The 21,752-nt window shown below is 40.2% G+C and overlaps 1 protein-coding gene across 2 annotated transcripts in view; it reads right to left on the bottom strand.

Moving 5' to 3' along the window:
- The window catches only part of OTUD7B (OTU deubiquitinase 7B), a 55,266-nt gene that overhangs the window by 11,837 nt on the left and 21,677 nt on the right, over positions 1–21,752 (bottom strand). The window contains exons 2-6 of one of the 2 annotated variants that reach the window (XM_025983080.2): positions 12,223–12,372; positions 7,962–8,150; positions 5,558–5,785; positions 3,990–4,091; positions 3,053–3,180 (exon numbers count right to left, since the gene is read on the bottom strand). In XM_025983080.2, the coding sequence (XP_025838865.1) occupies positions 3,053–3,180; positions 3,990–4,091; positions 5,558–5,785; positions 7,962–8,150; positions 12,223–12,307 (732 nt within the window). In that variant the 5' untranslated portion in view covers positions 12,308–12,372. The remainder of the gene's footprint in view (positions 1–3,052; positions 3,181–3,989; positions 4,092–5,557; positions 5,786–7,961; positions 8,151–12,222; positions 12,373–21,752) is intronic. The other variant, XM_072766660.1, reaches the window with a different exon arrangement.

The raw sequence follows: 21,752 nt of genomic DNA, 5'->3' as shown, positions 1-21,752 counted from the left end.
GAGCCCCACATCGGGCTCCCTGCTCAACAGGGAGTCTGCTTCTCCTTCTGCCCCTCTCTACCTCTTGCTCATGCTCACTCTCTCTCTCTCTCAAATAAATAAAATCTTAAAAAAAAAAAAAGAACCATCATGGCCTATTATAGTTCAAAATACTTCAGTGTAGCACACAAAGTCCACTTCCTGGCCCCTATCCACCTCTCTAATACATCATTTAACTAGCAGTAGTTCCTTGAATGTACTGCATTGCTTTATACTTGACCTTTTGTCTAGCTTATTCCTTCTGCTTGGAGCAGCCTACTTCCTAGCCACTTGGTGAACAATTTCTCAACTGTCAGGAGAGAACTCAAATATCTTCTCTAAGGCTTTCCTAAATCTTCCTGGTAGACTCACTCCTTCCTTTGTGCCCTCCCTCCTAATCTACTATACAAACTTCATCACAGAAGGAACAACCTGTTACTTTGGTACAATTACATATTTATATGTCCATCACCTACTACTCTTAAGGGCCAGAACTGTGTTCTAGGCAATATACTAGTGCCTAAGATGTGATCAGTAATCAATACATGCTGAGTGAAACTATAATTTTTATCAAAGAAATGGGAGAAGTGGTACAAACAATTTAAAAATATCATTTGCCTTTAGGATATATATGATAATTTGGGAGATAAGTCTATTGTTATTAATTATACTTGACTTAAATTAGTATTTAAATGAGTTTATACTGCTTAAACATACTGACAGAGTAAAAGAATCAAACTGGAAACATGAGGGGTGTGAGGAACAAATTTAAGAATTAAAGAGCTGTTGTCAGCAACATTTTACTTTAATAACTAAAAATTACAAAGCTATGTTCTCTTTGTAAAATACTGTAATAAAGTTTTTCAATTAAAAATAAAAAGAACAATGCACAGGCAATATGTACTGACTGGGTGCTTTGGTCAGTCTTTTTCTCACCTATTTCAGCTTCCTGTTTTCATACATGCAGCCACTAGGTGGCGGACCCATTCAGCCTTACTGGAAAATGTCCTTACTGGTTAGATTTTTTTTTTTTTTTTTAAGTTTATTTAAACAATCTCTACACCTAACATAGGACTCAAACTCACCACCCCGAGGTCAAGAGCTGCATGCTCTACCTACTGAGCTATCCAGGCGGCCCATCTTTATTGGGCTTGACCACCAATTTCAACACAAAACAAGGAGGCCTGGGAAATCAAAACCAATTTAGTTTGTGTGGTGTTCGGTCTTGATTAAAAGAAGCCCCCCAGTCCCCCTTGCCTCCCTCCATTCCCATGCCCAAGGTGCAGTATGATGCTATAAATAGTCTCAATTAAAACAACTCTTTAGGCCACATTTCCAGTATGGAACTTTTTATGTACTGGGCAAAAGGAGTAAGATGTTGCTCCTTTGTTAGCCACTATTCTCTATGCATGCATTTCCACTGGAGACTCTGGGGAGGAACATGTGGCTGACCAAGAACATAATTTGGGTATTTCTGGGTCTCCCAGCTAAACCCATCACAATATAATCCCACCCTTAAAATAACTACAATAGCTTAATAGCGGGACTTGGCTATACCTATTCTCTGACTGTTGCTGTAACTTCTACATAACAGCTAAATGCTCTAGTTTGAATGCTTTTCTGGACTCTGGAGTGGTCAAATATAAGGTTCAGGTATGGTATGAATTCAGTGGCAAAGAAGGCAAAGTTTAGGTCGGCTCTAGCTCAGGCCAAAGAAGCTCTCCACAAGTGCCTGCTCAGTTCACTAGAGAACCATGGGATTTGGCAATAATAAAGAATGCCATTTACTTGGCCTTGCTTCCTTCAGAATCCTCTGGGGCAGACTGGCTGATCAAAGACACCATTCTGATCTTAATACCATCCTAATTTTAACAATTGGCCTCTTTGTTTTTGAGAAAGAAACAGGACACATTCTACCTTCATATTTTAATCTTCAGGATATAAAATTCTAATAACTAAAAAAAAAACCTCTTAGTTCTATATAATAGCCAGTTATGATAGAGCAATAAAAGGCAACAAGAAGGAAAATGGAAAGAAAAAAGAAAGTTTCCAAAAAGACTGTCCCATATTTATGCCAAAACACCCAGCCATATAAATGGCAAAACAAACAAACAGATACACTCAAACAGCGTGTAAGATAAACACAGAAGAGAGAGAGAGAACTAGGGGAAAAGGGAAGAGGGAGACTTGTTATCTTTGTGTAAGTGTACAGTGTCATCATTACAGTTAGGGTTCAGCCAACTCTTTTACTGCCCCATCATAACTGCCTGACAGTAAATCTTTGAGGCTTTGTGGGCCATATGTAACTACTCTATCCTGCTGCTGTTCTGTTTTACACAAGGAAAGCACTTAACATAAGCAAACATATATAAATGAATGTACAGGGCTGTGTTCCAATAAAACTTTTTTTTTTTTTAACTGTTAGTGAGATTTGTCTCACAGGTCATAGTTAGCTTTCAACCCCAGTTATGGGGATGGAAAGTACAAACAGCCATTGTTACGTTCTTATACAAAAGCAGTCTCAACACCTGCTAAGGCCCTGAGAAGTATCATTCAAACTCAATTTAATAGGCATGTTTTTAAAATTTTTAAACAAACCGAGTGTATGAAAAACAAGTATTACATATAGCCAACAAAATTTTAAGCATTTACATTCCTATAAGGGTTGAAAACATAAGTCCTTAAAAATTGGTTTAGCTTTATTATTATAAGCAAAAAAGCTCCAAAACAATACAAAAATCCTGTGGACTTGTCCTATCTTATTTTGCAAAAGATTACTACTGAAGACTTAATGAGTGTCCATCAGGTGAGAAGCATGTTAGTTACCTCCTCCATGAGTCTCCACTTCCCCATGCTAGTTCTCATGACTATCTCAGAAAGGCACAGGCCCTGTGGTGTCTTTTGTATTGTCTGCAATTTCCAGGATTCCAAAGGGAGTACCACTGATCAGGCACCAGGAGACATTGCCTACTGGCACACACTGAGCATTCACCATAGCCAACTCTAAGAACAAGGTGTTCCCAAACTCCCTCACCTCTTTATTCTGCTGTGTTTGTTGCCACCTCCAGCGCCGTTTTAATGCTTCCTTCTCGGCTCCTTTCTCCATCAGCGCATACAAAGCTTTCCGTAGCATCAAGTCCCGATCATGGAAACCCCACATGCCTGCAGCAAGAAAACATACCAATAGGACACCTTACCTTGACTTACCTTTATTAATTATGATGCATATGTCCTAGCATGAAGGAAATCAGGCTGAAGGCCAGATTCAAAGAAACTCCTGTGACTCAGGGGAGAGGTACTTAACCATGACAGAAAATGTGTTCCTACTCTGGAGGTTCAGATACTTTGAGAACTTACAAGTGGGAGATATACCACATCCTACAAACTCTTGACAGAAAATTCCTTACTCATGACACAAGTCTAACAAACTAAAATACATGGTGGCGGCATAGAAGATGGGTCTGGCACATGGCAATCACCATCAAAGCTGGAGGGATGGTTGGAAAATGAGGAATTTTTTAAAATCTAAGGCAAAAAACATATTGAATTATAAATAAGTTTTATAATTAAACAAATCTCACAAAAACCGATGAAAGCATATCTTTTTTATACAGCAAAAGAATAAATATTAAGTATAATGATAGACACACATAGCTCTACCCTGCTTACATACTTGTTGCTCACTACTTCTGGGGGTAGCTCTCAGAGTGGGACCCACACTAAAGCATGTGTTCTCCATATGCTCTCTGAACAAGACTGAAAAACCAGGGCAGGGCTCTCTTCCACCTCCTCTTGCATCGCATGCCCATACCCATGCGCGCACGCAGACACACACACAAACACAGACACACACATACACACTATGCCATCATTTCTGCCTAAGATCAAGGTTAGCGGATTAAGTCCTACACATAAGATTTAATTCCATTGCTTCCTTTCTGAGGGTACGGAACACCATTTTCAAAACTTACCCAGAGAGGCTGCATGCAGGAGGCAGTTTCCATCCCCAGTAGTTGCCAAAGGAAGCAGCCTCTGGCAGGTAGGGTCCACACTCACCCACCAGTTCAAACGCCCTACAGAAACAGGAGGAAAAGGAGAGGAGTAGATTATCCATAAAGTCCTTCCCACTTCTCTAGCTCTAAAAAAGACTCCAAACTTGCCTACTCCAGGAAGCCTACCCAGAATAAAACCATCTCTGTTACTCCTTATATCTTCCTCACTAATGCCTAATGAATCAGAATCTAGAGAGCATGATTGGTTAGATCAGCAGTTCTTACATGGGGACCACTGATCTAACCAATATCCAAGAGGACATTTGGCAGTATCTGGAAATGCTGTTTTGTTGTCACAACTGGAGAAGGGATGCGTCTAGTGGGTAGAGACTAGAGAGATTGCTAAACATTTAGCAATAACATATCATAATATATGATATATATAACATATCAGGCAGCTTGCACAACCAAATTATCTGGTCCTAAATGTCAACAATGCTGAGATTGAGCCACTCTGGATTAGATGATGAGGCCAAGGTCATAGGTGGAAATCTGTGTTGGCTTCTTGGCTGGCTCTGATGTCTTCCCTCTGGTCAGGAGACCAGTAAATAATATAACAATGAAACTCAGCACAAAAACATCATCACTAAAAGAAAAATAACCCAAAGCATGTATTCACAGAGTCACATAAGTATCATCGCATATATGACTGCGTGGCAACTTGTATGTGATATGACTTTAAAGATATAAGCAACAAGACAAAGCATATGAAACATCTAAGAAAATGAGTCTCAATTCTGTATAGTCATCCCACAATTGCCAATCCGTTATTCATAGGAGAAAAATATTTCATGAATCATGCTTAAAAGTCTTCTTGAATTACTAAAAAGTTAATAGAAAAAAACTAACCTATAATCTCACTAGCTAGAACCTGCTAACTTTTTAAGAAAGTATTAAATAGATGCACACAGATACTATAGTAGGGTACAAATGAAAAATGAAAGCTTGTTTCCCATGCCCCCAACTCCCAGCCCCTATCTTTCTTCCAAGGAATTTTAATACCTGACTAGCTTTTTCCATAATTTCCAGCAGCCTCACCCCACTATGTTAACCAATTTTAACAGTAATTTAAGAAAAACACAATTGTAAAGGTAAATATATCTTCAGAGAAAGGCTAATATAAACAAATGGCACTTTTAAATTAATCACCGGTGTACATCAGCTATAATATTGGTATTTTCTGATCACAAACGTGTTCCAGAGCCAATTTTGATTCATTCGTATTTTCTTCCCCATGTATGGATTTTTAGGTATTGATTCCTGGGCCTTTCATGTGCATACCTGGTTTGCCTTCCACCAAATAGAAATTTCCAGGAGAAAGTATTTAATTTATGTCCTGAAAAGAAGCACCTAACTCAGTATATGTGTTGATCTGACTGACACTTGCAGTCAGATCCCACACTTAGATTGGGAGCTACTGGTTAAGGCCAGGCCCTCCACGTGGCTGCCTACAGGTAAAGAGCAGGGGAAAAGCAGCATTCACTGACCTGCCTGTTCCAAGGCAACCAGCATGGACTGTTCAATAAGGTCTCTCTCTATGAAGCTGCGGAAGTCTTCATTGTACACAGTGAGATCTGGAAGCTGGAAGGCACAGATGGGCATTTCCAGGGGGTGCTCACTGCTCCCCCCACCCCCACCATTGGAGGAGACATGGGACCGGGCCAGGGAAACAATGCTGGAGCTGGCGTGGGAGATGCCCCTAGACAGGCGTTTTTCTGCAATGAGAAATGGAGTTACCTTAGAATATACACAGCCCAAAGAACATCCCACTCATGTGGTGATGATTACCTAACAAGGGTTACCTCTTTCAGTCAGGGAAAACCTATGAGTCCAACTGGCTACCAAATTTCCCAACCCTCTTTCTCAAACCAAATACAATTAGAGAAATAAAGAAAGTAGCATTTTTTCAAGCACTTATATTGGCACCAAATATACATTCCTCTTTCTACCTTTTTTAAGAGAATTTGCCTGAACTTCTCCCCATGACTCTGTCTTCTTTTATTTCCATTTCCCAACATAATAGGGACTCATTCATTTGGCAACTTGATCACTGGTAGGAAAAAGAGGGAATAAGGGAAACTGGGTTGCATTTGGCTAGACTGAATCAAATAATCACTCTGATGATTTTCATCATTTTGAAGACTATAAAGAAGAATTACCATTATAGAAAATTAATGGTTTTCTTTTTTTTAATTTTTTTTAAATTAATGATTTTCTAATGAAATCTTACACAGCTGGGAACTTTCTTATTTACCATCAATAACATTTATATACATTTTTTAAGTGTATTTCATTTTTATTTTTAATTTTTATTTATTTATGATAGTCACACACACAGAGAGATAGAGAGAGAGAGGCAAAGACACAGACAGAGGGAGAAGCAGGCTCCATGCACCGGGAGCCCGACGTGGGATTTGATCCCGGGTCTCCAGGATCGCGCCCTGGGCCAAAGGCAGGCACCAAACCACTGCGTCACCCAGGGATCCCTATATACATTATTTACTACAACTTTTCTGGATACTCCTATTTATCAGAAATATATAGGTGCAGTCATTCTCACTTAGCATGCTACAGACAAAGACAGTAGACAGGCCCCCAAATTATTTCACTTGTTTTTATTACATGGCACTTACCCCCGATAGTCTGTGATCATAATCTGCTCAAGTGCCATATTACAATTCATTTGCATGACTTGAGTTATGTGAAGATTATCAAAAGAGCTAAAAATTGCGTTGGGAAGTAGTTCTTAATCCAATACTTGCCAGAGAGGATGTACAAAGTAAGTTAAGAGTTGTCTAAAGTTATTTTATAGTGATGTTATTTTTTAAACTGCATTTTTAGGTATTCAAAAAGTATCATAAGCCCATGGTAAAAAGTCAAAATACTACCAAAAGATGTAAAGTATTACAAAGAAATCTCCCCCTTATTCAAAATTTCTAATTCCTTCTCCAGAGGAAATCCTTTTGGATCCTTCCAGAATTTTCTATGCACACAGAAGCAAATATAGCTTTGGGTGGCTCAGTCAGCTAAGAGATTGACTCTTGGTTTCAGCTCAGGTCGTGATCTCAAGGTCATGAAATCAAGCCCTGCTTGGGGCTCTCTGAGCTTAATAAGGAGTCGGCCTGGAACTCTCTCTCCCTCTCCCTGAGCCCCTCCCCCCTGCTCTAATTCTCTGTAAAATAAATAAATCTAAAATTTTAAAAAGCATGTATAGCTTTTAAAATCATTTCAAAAAACATAAACAAGAACATACTGTGCATCTTACCTTTCTCAACAGATTTTAGAGACTTTTCTAAAACAACACATCAAGTTCTACCTAATTCTTTCCAGTGGCTGCAGAGTAGGCCACAACATACAAAATTTTAATTTAACTGCTCCTCTACTAATGGACATTGTTTTCAAGCTTTAACTTTCAAGCTTTACACTGCATATGTGTCCATTTGCATTTATTTGTTTAAAGGACATATATATATATATATATACTCACATGCACATACATATATATGATAAATTCCTGAAAATCAAATTGCTGAGTCAGAGTATACACATTCATTTTAAAATTTTGCTACATACTGACAAATATTAACCAAAGAGGTGGATGGCAGTGATCCTTTGAATTCTACCTTTATGGACTTAAACTCGACAACTAGGTTGTTCTCTTTCATCCATTTCTCTCCCAGATCTGAAAAAGGCCTTTGTACAGGGCAATACACATGATGCAGTGGGACAGTGCGGGCCTCCCACACTGAGGCAGACTGAGGCCACCTCTAATCAGTCTGTCAGGGGAGCAGAGTAAGGAAGAGGATCATCTGTGAAGGATGACTCCATTTAGCAGTGCCCTCCCTTCCTCTCTACTCCATCTACAGAAACACCCCTCAGTTACCCCAGTACCTTGAATGACATCATCCTGCCGCTGCAGCGTGGGTCGGGGAGGGCGGGCAGACTCTCGATCTGAAAACCCTTTTTCAGGGGTCCTGGAGCCACCACTCCCTTCACTAAAGGGTGGGGGCAGGTTCTCAGCATGGACTTGACGTAGCTGTTCAAAATCACTGAGGGCAGCACTCACGTCCCAATTCTTTCCTGGCAGGAGACAAATCAAAAAGTGAATTGGGTACTCAGAGTACAGGGAAACTGTGGAAAAACCTAGAATAATCACTCAAACCATCCTCTCAAAACTAGCAAGTAAAATTTATGTATACTTCCACCATTCTCCTGTTTCTTATTGTGCTTTAATTTTCTTAACACTTTAGTCTGCAATACGACAATCTATTTACCTGTTGTCTATTTCCTAAGTCAGCTTTGTGAGCATTGAATCTTTGTGTCTCTGAACTAAAAGGGCCCACAGAGACCACAGATAAAACAAAAGAAGCCTAAAGAAGAATGACTTGCCTAAATGTAAAGCTAGTTTTCACCAAGGAAAAGTGTGACTAAAAGCCCAGGTCTCTCAATTCTGAAATCCAGAGAGTTCTTAGCCTAGACATAAACCATCTGAAATTATATAAAAAGGTATAGGTATGTGCATTTTCCTAAAGAAAAAGAGCTGACAGCTGTCATCAGATTACCAAAAGAAAATGGTAACTGCCTGGCCTCAAATTTAAGAATCACTATTCTCCTGAAGAAAAGATCTTAAATGATAGACTTGTCATATATTTTATGACTGTTCACACTTCTATTTTATTCCATCTGCTACCCCCTTAATTCAATTCCTATCACCCACTGTCCCACCTCCAATCCACTCTAAAGTATCCCATGAGATAATCTTTCCAAAGCACAGTTCTGATCATTTCAGTTCCAGTATCAAAACTGCTGCTTGTCACTGCCTACAGAATAAATTCTAGATTCCTATGTCTGACATTCAAGGCTTTCTATGACCTGGCCTACTTTTCCAACCTTTTCCCTGTGCTTCAATTTTCCTGGTTGTGAAAGTGGAGATGATTCCACATAGGAATGTTACGAAGATCAAATGAATTAAAAACACTGGTACACAGTAAGTTTTTTTATATGCATTTACTGCTGTTGCTGTGATGTCTTGTTATTACTATAATTCCTCAGTTTTAGCTACACGAATCATTAATACCTGATGAATTTACTTCTGACCCATTACATTCATCATTTGTTCCAACTTCCTTTGCTGACATGGCTTCAGTCAGTCTGGCCTCTGTTACCCCTATACATATGCTACAACTGCTCCCACCTATGGCCTTTCCAACAACTGTCCCAACTGCCTGGAAGGCTCTCTCCCCAGTTTATCTACACAGACAACTCTTCATCTCCTTCAGGTATTTGTTCAAATGTCACATCCTTAATAAGGCCTGCTTGACTACCCAAGTAAAAATCACAACCTACCCTCATCATTTCCCATAGCACTTCACATCTTAAAATATACTTCACAATGATTTGGTTATCATGCTTATTATTTATTGACTGTCTTGCTGGAACATAAGGGCAGGGATTTTTGTTTTGTTTTGTTTTGTTCAAGCACCTAGAACCTGGCACATAGTAGGTACTCAATAAATATTTGTTGAAGAATGTAGGCCTTTTGTCTTGACTCAACAAATCAATGAATGAATGTTTACCACACAGCTGGAAATACAGAACATTATACTGAACACTGGCTCTGTATTTGTAACTGTGTGGTAAACCTCTGAAAAACAGGCCCTAACAACCAATTTGCCCATCTTGTCCAAAATGGGATATCCATCATCTTCATTCCTTCCTTCCTTCCTTCCTTCCTTCCTTCCTTCCTTCCTTTCCTTCCTTTCCTTCCTTTCCTTCTTTCCTTCCTATCTATCTCCTTCTCTCCTTCTTTCCTTCCTTCCTTCCTTCCTTCCTTCCTTCCTTCCTTCCTTCCTCTCCTCCTTCGATATTCCCCAAACCAGTAATGGCATCACAAGCCCTCTAGGCCAGAAAATTCGGTCACCTTCAGTTCCTCACTACTGAGACCCAACTCGTTTTCCGCCCTCACTATCTAGTCAATGTTTGCACTCATGGAACATCTCTCAAATCTGTTCTTGTCCATTTTTACTGTCACTGTCCCCATAAAAGTCCTCATGATCATCCCCTGGTCTCTGGGAGGGGCTTGGCTAATCTCCCTTCCCCTAACATGTCCTCTCTCGAATTTGTTCTTTACACTATGAACTTTTAAAGTTAACTTTTAAAGGAAAAAGCAAGAGAGAAAGACAGAGGCAGGGAGAAAATGAAGATCAAACCCTTTGATTTCCCTTCTAAATTCTATCTTAAATCCATCCACTTTTCTCTCTACAGCTACCACAGCAGTTCAAGCCACCATCATCTCTCACCTCAACTGTGGCAACTGTCTTAATTGGGTTGATCACTTCTCTGGCCACCTTCCAACCTGTTCCATATCCTTCAACCAAAATTCAAATCCCATCACTTCACTCCCCTGATTACAATACTTCACCAGCTTCCCCCTGAACACAGAATGACATTTAAACTTCTTACCACAGTCTACAAAGGGCCCCATATTCTGCTTCCTGCCTTTCTACCCATTTCCTACCACTCTTGCCCCACTCCTTCTACCCAGTGCCAAACTCTGTTTCACTTTAGGTCCTTGTACAAGCTTCTGTATCAACACTCTCTTCTCTTATCCCTTTTGCCTTGCTACTCCCACATACCCTTCTGGGTTCAACTCAAATGTCACTTCCTTAGAAAGGCCTTTCTATACCCTGTATCTAAAATTAGGTTTCTCTCTTCCACTTCCATAGTACCTCAACTTTTCCTTCATAGAACAGAAGTGTGTGCACACAGCACAGAAGCGTGTGCACAGAAGTGTGTGCACAGAAGTGTGTGCACAGAGGTGTGTGAGACAGATTAAACAAATATTAATTGTAACATAATTGTTAAAAGCCAGCCTCTGAAAACAGATTGCCTATGTTCAAATTCCACTTAACTTCTCTGAACTTCAGTTTTTTAAAATCATAAAAGTGGGATAATAAAACCTATATTGCAGAGTGATTGTAAGAATAAAACAATGTATCTATCTCAAGTACCTCACACATATTGAACACATGTTACAAGAGTACAAGAGGAAGAAGAAGCATTTGAGCTGAATCCAGAAGGATGAGGAGAATTTCTAAAGAAAAATGGAGGAAGGGACACTGCTGACTTAGAAAACAACTTAACGTGACCAGGGAAAGGTGACAAGTTGGGCCAGGCTGAAGAATAAGAAGAAGATAGTAGGAGATAAAAAATGTCAGTCAAGGGCAGAGTCACACTGAATTAGCAAACTGGAGTTTAAACCCAGATCTTCCATTTCCTAAAAGGTGGAAGCAAATGTCAAACTGTCATACTTTGCTAAGCGATGACGATCTAAAACATTAGAATATATGCTAAGAACTTGCCCCTTTCTCCTCAGGCTTACCCAGTTTTGTCATTATATAGTTCCATCATCAAAAAACATCTGTTAATTATGACTCCAAACAAAGAATCCTACTGACACAATTCCAAGCCTTAAGGACCTTAAAATCTAGAATGTTCACGCTTATGTGTACATACAGATAGAAATAAACAGGGCAGCAAAATAAAAATATTAACTTAATTCACTCTACATGGAATCACCCCAAATTAGGGAAGGCAAGAAACAAAACCACAAATGATCCCAAATACAAAAATCTCAAAGCTGTTTATATATAAAGAGGAAGACTTACACATCTAGAATTATGCTTTTAGTGGATTTATATAAAATTTCACTTGCATTACCTAAGCATAATTTTTTTTTTTAAGAGCACTGCTTTATTTATTTATTTATGATAGTCACAGAGAGAGAGAGAGAGGCAGAGACACAGGCAGAGGGAGAAGCAGGTTCCACGCACCGGGAGCCTGATGTGGGATTCGATCCCGGGTCTCCAGGATCGCGCCCTGGGCCAAAGGCAGGCGCCAAACCGCTGCGCCACCCAGGGATCCCTACCTAAGCATAAATTCACAGTGAATTTAACTTTTCAAGGTGAAAAGGGAATTTTGCATTTTAAAATTATGTTAAGTCATACACAGGCAGATTATTAGAAGCAATTTAAACGTAAGGTCTGTCATAAACAAAGTATTTTTCTGATCACCTTAATTGTTCCAAGTCATCTTAACAATAAACATGGCATTGACTTTCTCTCTTCTCATTTTCCCCCTCGTGACTCCTTACCTTCCAGGAGATCTCGGGCCAGCCCAGGCTCTGCACCTGTGGAACGGACAAAATCTGACAGGACAGCATCCATGTCCAGGGTCATGTGATCATTAAGTACTTTCAGGCAGCTGAGGTAGGGAGGACATAGATCCAAATTCAGGCCTCTACCTGAGGAGGAAATAAATACATAAGGCTCAAATTATACTGAAATAGGATGATCATAGCCCAATTTCTGCAGCTTCCTAACCAAATGGAGAAACTATTCCGGCTCATTTATTTCAGCTGAATTTATTATAAAGTGCAACCTTTAGTTTCCTAATTCCTCATTAAATTCTTCTAAATTAATCACAAAACTTAATGTCATTCTGAATAATGCTTTTCTTCTACCTTTCTAGAGTATTCCATTTCCATCCATCAGTTTGCTTATCGAAATTAATGGAAGAAAGCAGCAGACTAACCACCCGGAAGAACTCTCCACCTTGTTTTATTTCCTTCCTGGCACTTGATATAAACTGAAATTATTTTAGTACGTTACTGTCTACCCTCCTCCTCTAATATGTAAGTTTCTTGAAAGCCGAGTGCTTGTGTGTCTTATTCACTAATGTGTCCTCAGCATGTATCACTTGATACGTGCACAGTGCATGGCATAGAGGCCCTCAGTAAATATTTGCTGAATGAATGGATAAACGAACAAAGAATACTATACACTGAATAACTTTAGAGCTGACTAGTGTTCTGAGGCTAGCTGAGGATGTAGAAGGAGCAAGCTGATAGCTAAAACTACTCACAATAAAATAAGCTATTACACAAAACAGAGGGGAGATCTCAAAGGTACACAAAAGTCCATTTTTGTCCACTAATTTCATGAACCCAGGAAACATGCCTTTCTCCACCATGGACAAATGAGCCAAATATCCACCATGGACAAACGAGCCAAATAAGTTCACCTGAAAAAGATCTCTTTCAGACTTGACTTTGGCAGAAACTCTGTCCCTGACTTGATAGCCTGGCACCAATCCACATTCCTCTAAAGTTAGCAGTTCCAGCTGAGGAAGCAGTAGTAGAGTAAAGAACAATCTCTAACCAAATTCTGCCACATTAGACAGGTTTACAGTTCTCTGGAGAAGAGGGCTTGCTGCTAAAATAACCCTAACACACCTGCCCTACCACACCCACCAATTCCTTGCCTTTTAGAGAAGGCCAAAAGTAGAATTCTCAAAGGTAAAAGAGGTGACTCTGGTGACGCACTGCAGAAACATCTCCTCCTAAACAATCTTAAGTCTAAGGGTGACTCAGATACCTTTTCTTCAAACGTCCCCCAGCCCCAGGACAAAACTTGTTTAGTGGTATGATTGGATCCTGATTTTCTGCATTCCTTAGAAATATTAAGGCAAATAAACAGCAATGATTTGTGGATCATAAAACCAGTAAGTCACTAACTTGAGTATAGGGACATGTTTTATTCCTATTCATAGCCCCAACAACTAGCATCTAACACAGCACCTACAATATTGTAGCAGTCAATAAATGCCTGATGAGTAAATGATTAAATGACTAAGTGAACCTCCACATCAGCCACTACCAAATTTTTGGCTTAACTTGGCAGATGAGAAAGTCCAGGATCCTTCATACTTCCTATCACCTCTCTATTTCTAAGAGTCTACCCTGGTCTTAACCACCCTGGTCAAATTACTTACAGGGTTTCAGTTGCAGACTGAATTCAATGGATTCGATGGCCTTTAAGGTCCTTTCCAGGTTTAAAAAATGAAACTCTCCAGTTCTCTACAGCCTCATAAACCATGATCCTGACATTTAGTTTAGTTGGTGCATTGTCAATGTCTAATTTCCTCCCTTCTTCCACAATTGTCAGAAAAGGCTGCCGATAACATAAGGAACTTTTGGCCTAGCATACCTCAAATTCAAAATGTTAGATTATAAAATAAATTAGTTCCTTACATCTTATACAAGAATTAAATTCCTTCAGAATTCATAAATGAATGGTTTCTCCCTCCCCTAATACAGACAAGAATTTCTTCTCCAAGCCCATTTTAGTTACTTAGAGGTCACAAGAGATGGTTGCAGCCCAAATAACTTGAAAGCATGACTAATCCAAAACCAAGAGCATAGCTGCAAAATGAATTTCAATCCTCTCTCTTTAAAAAAAAAAAAATATGCAAAGGAACTTAGTAAAGCCATTTTAATAACTGACAGACTGTGGGAGATACAGGGTAAGCACACAAATAGCAATCAGCAAAAAGATGCTCAGCAGAAGAGAGAAGAGTTGATTAAGCCATAGGCATGTAGGCAATTTTGCAGCCAAACATAGGCTCCTGTGACTGAGAAAGCCAGTAAGAACCACCAATGTCACAGCATCATAGATCTCATTTGCCAACATAGTAGGTCATTCTTTCCAAAAATTATTTTCGAGAAGTAATTTAGAGATCCAGCATGATCTAGAATGACTTGCTAAGAAATTCAAAAAAGCACTAAACCAAACTTCTTGGCAGCACATTCTTATATTTGATGCTTCCAGGTAGAGACCACAGACTCCACCCTAACCCCATCCAACAGATGAGGACAGTAGCTTTTGTTACATCACCACCAACACCTGGCTTGAGCTTCTCAAATTCCAAATGGGAAATATCCACAACATGGACTAAGACGCACGTCCTTGGCTCTGTCTCAGCACACAGGAAGGAAAAAAAGAAAATACTGGCTTTCGAACTTTCAAACAAAACAGAGGAGGCACTCAAACATCTGTTGATTGAATGGTGTTTAGACAAACCTCAATTAGGTCAAAACTCTCCAATCCTCCAACTGGATGAGATGTTAGTGATTACTTAATCCAATGCTTGCCCTCATGTAGAAATCTTTCTATTACATCTCTGACAGAGAAATCACCCAGTCTCTACATGGATACAAGTTTTGTTGGAAAACTCATTCCTTTGCCACGATGTCCCTCTTATTGTTGGACAGCTCTAAGAGTTAGAAAACACTTTTCCAAAACTAAATGACCAGCCCACCTCTGTAACTTCTGTAAGTTCCAACACCTCTGTAACTTCTACCTCTGTAACTGTAACTTCCACTTAACAGCCTCTGTTCTTTTCTCCAGAACAATAAAATCTGCTCCCAGGAATGATGGCATTTTCATAAAAAAGAATTAGAGAAAGCATTTCTTCACATAAAACTGTGTTTACAAATAGAGGAACAAATAGGCTTGAAAAATCAGGTGGGTTGTCCAAAGTCTGAACCCAGATATTTTGGACACACATTCGACTGCCCATACTGCCTCCCAAGGCACTAGGATATTACCGGACCCCCAAACAGCACTGATTCTTTTTTTTTTTTTTAGTTTATTTATTCATTCATGTATTTATTCATTTATTTTATATATAGAGAGAGGCAGAGACACAGGAGGAGGGAGAAACAAGCTGTATCCCAGGAGCCCAACGTGGGACTCGATCCTGGGACTCCAGGATCGTGCCCTGGGCCAAAGGCAGGCGCCAAACCGCTGAGCCACCCAGGGATCCCCCAGCACTGATTCTTACTCACTGAATTCTTCCACATAGGAAAGGGCTGTGCTTATCTCTCATATTTATTAAAGACTTAGACACCTGCCTTCTATCACTCTCACTTTAAATCCTACCATTTTCCTCAGCAATTTCAACAGCCACCTACATAATCCATCCAATGTTTCTGCTGTAAGAGTTTTTAAATCTCATCAACTGCAAAGACCTTCATCTCTACTCCAGCACCTCATTCCTGGGTCCTGCCATCTCCTAAAACTGCGCCACCTCTCTTTTTTCAACATCAGAAATCTTACTTTGGCTACAATCTCACCTCCTTCCAGCTTTCCTTCTCTACTACTAAGCCTGCTCTCTTATCTCAAGATCTCCTCACCTCAGACTAAGACAGCCAATTCCTTAACCACCTTATTCACTAATTCAACAAAAATCATGGAATGCCTACTATGTGTTAGGTACACTATGATTAGCATTAGAAACAAAAGTGAACTAGACAGACACAATCTTTATCCTCACAAAGATTCCAGTGGAGAAAAAAACCCACAAAATTTCACTGAAAATTGTAATAAAGAAATGCTGGAGGGGCGCCTAGGTGCCTCTGCGCCTGCCTTCGGCTCAAGTCATGATCCTGGAGTCTGGGGATCAAGACCCACATTGGGCTCCCTGCTCAGTGGGCGGCCTGCTTTTCCCTCTGCCCCTCACCCCTCTCATGCTCTCTCTCACTCTCAAATAAATAAAATCTTTAAAAAAAAAAAAAAAAGGAGAGAGAAAGAAAGAAAGAAATGCTGCAGAGATGGGTGTTATCTCCTATAGGAAGTCAGAAAAAGCTTTCCCAAGGAAATGATAGGAATTACAGGGACAAACTGGGAAACGAAGAATGCTTAAGCAGAGGAAACATCTATCAATGTTCTGTGGCAGGAAGAAACATAGAGGTGAAAATGGTACAGAGTAAGGGTTAAGAGGAGGCCTAATGGACCCTGTTAAACATTGAGATTTTATCCTAAAAGTAATGAAAAGCCATTGATCAGTTGTAAGTAGGGGCAGGACATGACCAGATTTGAAGTATTAAAAGATCTCCCTGGCTGCAATGAGAAGAGTGTGGAAGGAACACAAGTAGATTTAGGGAAGATTGGTTGGGAAATTATTGCAAAGACATAATAGTGAGCTGGACTAGGATGACAGCAGTGACGACAGAGAAAAAATGGATAGATGCCACTTTGTCCCTTCTTGCCAACTGAGTATGAAACCAATGACTGACCACTTATTTTCTAGTAAAAACTTAGTTCTGCTATTCTTCTATTTCATCAGCCCAACCTGGGTGGCTCCCACATTCAACTTCTCTGTTACTACCTGGGGCTAGTAAGCAAGATCAGATCACATAACCATACAGAGCATCCCAACTACAAATAAATGGTATTCAGTCTCATTACTTTCAAGGAAATACTTGTCTTCTGTTTGCCTCTGGTTCAAGTCAACCAATCTTGTCAGCCACTCTCCCACACCTCCACCACTCTCCTATCCAATCCTTATCACATCCCTCACTCCTGACATATGACTTGCCTCCAACTTCACAGAAAACATTATGAAGCAAGAGGAGTTCTTTCAGGTTTCCTCCCCAGTCCCTACCCCGCCAGCTTCTCTTCTCCCCACCTCGCAAAACTCCCTAAAATCAACCACATTCACTGATGCTATTTTCTTGCCTTAGATGCAGTCCTAACCTACCAAAATGTGCTTCTACTGAAGGAGAATGACACTGACTTACAATAATATCACAATTATCCTTACTGCTTATCTAAAGTGATCTCTTTGTAGCATGTGATACTGATCACTCTTCCTGCCTCTCTGGCTCTGCATCTTGTCACCTTTGTGGACTCCTCTTCCTAAAAAGGTTAGTGCACCAAGGTTCTACCTCAGGCCTTCCATATTTTCAATTTAGATCATCTCCATGAGAAGTTTCATTCATGCCCCTGATAACTTCAATGTATTTGGAGTCCCAAACTCTCCAGCTTATCTGGGAATCCCACATAACACTTCAAACTCAACACATAAAATACATGAGCTCAATCTCTGTCCTTCCTCCTTTCAAACTACTCCTCTTCCAGTATTGCCTATTCTAGCAAATGGTACCATCATCTCCCCTAATATCCAAGTCACAAAAGCCTGGGAGCCACCCTGGACTTCTCTCTTATCTTATCCTCATTCACAAATAATCTTTTATGAAGTTCTACTAATTTTCCCTTTAAAATTTCCCAAATCCATAGCACACTCTCCATAAACTACAACTCTTTTATTCTCTCTCAGGCTTTGATAACCTGGACTCCAGGGAACAGCTTCCCAATCTCTCCCTTTTCCTCTCTCCAGCCATTGGTTGCTGGTAGAGGCTGATCAATCTGAAATGCAAATAGGTATAGCTCGCTGCTCTAAATTCTTCAATGACTAAAGCATAAAATCCCTTCACAATTGGGCTCTACCTAACCCTCTGGCCTCATTCACCTGCCACCATTCCCCTTCCCCTCCAGGTAGTTCTCCAAGTATCCCATGTGCTTATACTTCAGTTCCTTTGTCCATGCTGTTCCCGCTGCTTGGGAGGACTTGTGGTCTAGCGGGTGAATTCTTCTCTCTCCTATAAGGTTAACTGCAGTACTACCTCACTTGCAAAACTTTCTCGGCTTCCAAACGTAAACTGCCCACTTCCTCCTTGCTGCTGCACCTGGCACTCTACTTCCATAATGTTATTTATCACACTACTGAGTACTTGTGTTTATTTATATGTTTGTCTCCCCACTAAACCAGGAGCAATTTGAGGGCAGGAATCTTGTCTTGTTCACCCTGTATCCCTAATACCTAAGCGCCTGGTAGGTACTCAATTTGTGTTCAGATAAACTAAACCGTATTTGTACAGTACCCCATGGTATGCATACATGTGGACACGTGCATGCACGCGCAAACACACACGCATACACACACCAGTACTGCTGATAATCAGATAATCAGTGTTGTAAACAGGCAGATCTAAAACAGTGGCTCAACTGAAAGACACTGGCTTCAGATTGTTAAAGATCTTATTTGCAACAGATTTCTCTTCCTAAACGTTGTTTAACCCAGACTAACATTACAGTCTGCATGCTCTGTGTGCCCAACTACTTAGTAACAGAGAAAAGTGACCCAAAATTAAATACTGATTATAGAGAAGTTATGTTAAAGTGTCTGAAAAACCATTGACCCTACATTTTCTCATCTACTACATCCCCCAGCATCCACATTCTCACACTATACCTCCTCCCAGTCCCACATGCACTACAGCTGTGCCCAAGTCCCCTCTTACTCCTCCCAAAACTCACTGGAAAACCACAACATTCAAGACTGTCAAGAATTTTCAAAGGTCAGAGACTCCTCCACGTCTATGATGTCAGTCCCAAGGAATCCAGATAGGGAGAGAGCGGAGGGACAAAAACTCTTAGAAATTTCACACAATTCTTGGTTAGGTGGGAGGGAAAAACCAAAGACTCCCTTGGCAGATTGTTTTTAATTAATATGGGTCCTTACAAGTAAAAGAAACAAAATATAGCCTTCCTCAAAAAAAAAGGGGGGGGCGGAATATGACCCAACTCCATACCAAGGAGACCTATGTAGACCTATATTACAACCCAGAGATAGAAAGAAGTGAAAGGGAGTAATATGTGTTAAAGCTGCAGGCATTCTTTCATTTTAACTTCCAAGGAACTCTAGGACGTTTGTTTGGATGGTTAACCCTATCACATAGATGAGGTTGCTAAAGCTCACAAAGGTTAGGTAATCCACTCAAGATCATAAAGGTAAAAAGTGCCAGAGCCAGGATTTTCACAAAGCCAGCCTATCTGACTCAAGACTAGACCCTTATCCTACAGCACCCCCAGCCCAGGGAGGACTAAGAAAACGTGTGACACCCACCCATGCGCCAGTCTCCCTGTTGCAACTCCTTTCAACAGCACAATGAGAAAGAGAATTGGCTCTGGATTCAGAGACAGATTCAAGTTCAAATATCAGTCTACCAGGATGCTTGGTAGCTCAGTGGTTGAGTGTCTGCCTTCAGCCCAAGGCGTGATTCTGGGGTCCCAGGAGCGAGTCCCACTGCATGAAGCCTGCTTCTCCCTCTGCCTGTGTCTCTGCCTCTCTCTCTCTCTGTCTCTCATGAATAAATAAATAAAATCTTAAAAAAAAAATACCAGTCTACCTACTAAGGGCTGTGCTATGGGTAAATAACAGAACCATTTTGTGCCTCCAGTTCTTCATGTATAAAATGGGGAAAATATCTGCATTTCAGACCTCTTGTTAGGATTAAATAACTGAATGTACATTAGGGCGGTACCAAGCACATAGCAAGCCCTCAAAAATGGTCAGTTGCCTTCCTACTGCCTAACTCCCCCCATATACTCTGCCTCATTCCACTGTTGCCCAATATAGCCCCTGTATCTTTCCTCCAGAAGCTCCCTCTACCCCTCCCAAAAAAACCTCCAGTCCCACAGCTATCTCGAAGTTATTGTCAACACATGCACACAGGACCCAGTCTATCATTCTCATTCCAATATCTTTCAACTCCTTGAGCCTCCAAGAAAACTTCATAAAAGGACTCCTTTGGTTGTACCTTCTACCAGATGGTCCCTCAAGCAAAATAACAACAAAAGGAAACTGTCTGTCCTCTCCTAGATGTACAGACACAGCTAAATAGCTCACTCATTCCCAAATTTCCAGGGAGAGTAAAGATACATATTTGCTGAAATTATAATGTCTTTTTTCTTAACTACTTTTTTTTTTTAAGATTTTATTTATTCATTCATGAGAGACACAGAGAAGCAGAGACACAGGCAGAGGGAGAAGCAGGCTCCCTGCAGGGAGCCCAATTTGCAACTTGATCCCAGGACCCCAGGATCATGACCCAAGCCAAAGGCAGACGCTCAAACACTAAGCCACCCAGGTGCCCCTGAAATTCTAATGTCTTAATCTATCAGTCCTACCTCCCCACCTTTATCCCTTACTACTCTACCCATTCCAAATTCAAAGATTTTATAATATTCTCTTAATATCATGCATGTTGTCTATTTTTTGGGGGGGGAAATGTTTACATCCCCTCTACTCACCGTGCACAATTCTGGGTTGTTTTCTACCTCCATCACAGTATATACTCGAGGAATAGCCACTTTCTCTCTCTAAATCAAACTTAAAAGAAAAACTCAACCCAAAGACTCAATCATATAATGTACCATTCCCAATTTATTAGTTTACCATATGCTATTGTGGATATATACCAGGAAGAACTAAAGAATCAGCTCCATGGCTTTAACACTACTACTAATATGTGCATTTCAGAACAAGATTTAACTATTTTTTCAAGAAATTTCTTTTTTTTTTCTGAGACCTACAAATAGCAAAATGAATCTCTAAGAGATAAATCCATTAACAGCCTAACACTAACATAAAGATCAGGGAGTTCACAGAGAACTCCTTATGAATTGGCATTTGTCTTTTCAGTGCTACTGATAAAAGGCTCCTTGGATTACAGTTATTTGGGAAATTTAATAATTCAGAAGACGTGTACAATAGAAGTGACCTTTAGAATAATAAGGGCAGAGAGTCATAGAGAAAGTCTGTTATTATAAAATTGGCACAACAGTAACTTGAATAGAAACAAAAATCATATTAATGTTGATTTGTTTAGATCCAGACCAGTATTTTATTTGCCACACACAACGGATTTTTTCTTTCCTTTCAGCTTGGGTCAAATATAGTTCAAGGTTTGATTCTCAATACATTCAACTTTTAAAAGAATAGTCTGGGGGCGCCTGGGTGGCTCAGTCAGTTTAAGTGCCCTGGAGTCCAAAGATTAAGCCCTACAACCAATCCCTACGTCATCCAATCCATACAACAGGCTCCCTGCTCATCAGGGAGTCTGCTTCTCCCCATCTCTCTGCCCCTCCCCCTGCTCCTTCTCTCTCTCTCTCCTCTCTCTCTCCCACTTATACTCTCTCTCTCTCTCTCTAAAATAAA

Source organism: Vulpes vulpes, chromosome 8 (assembly GCF_048418805.1).
Source record: "Vulpes vulpes isolate BD-2025 chromosome 8, VulVul3, whole genome shotgun sequence".
NCBI lineage: Eukaryota > Metazoa > Chordata > Mammalia > Carnivora > Canidae > Vulpes > Vulpes vulpes.
The sequence above is the reverse complement of the archived record's forward strand: the minus strand, read 5'-3'. Positions and strand labels throughout refer to the sequence as shown.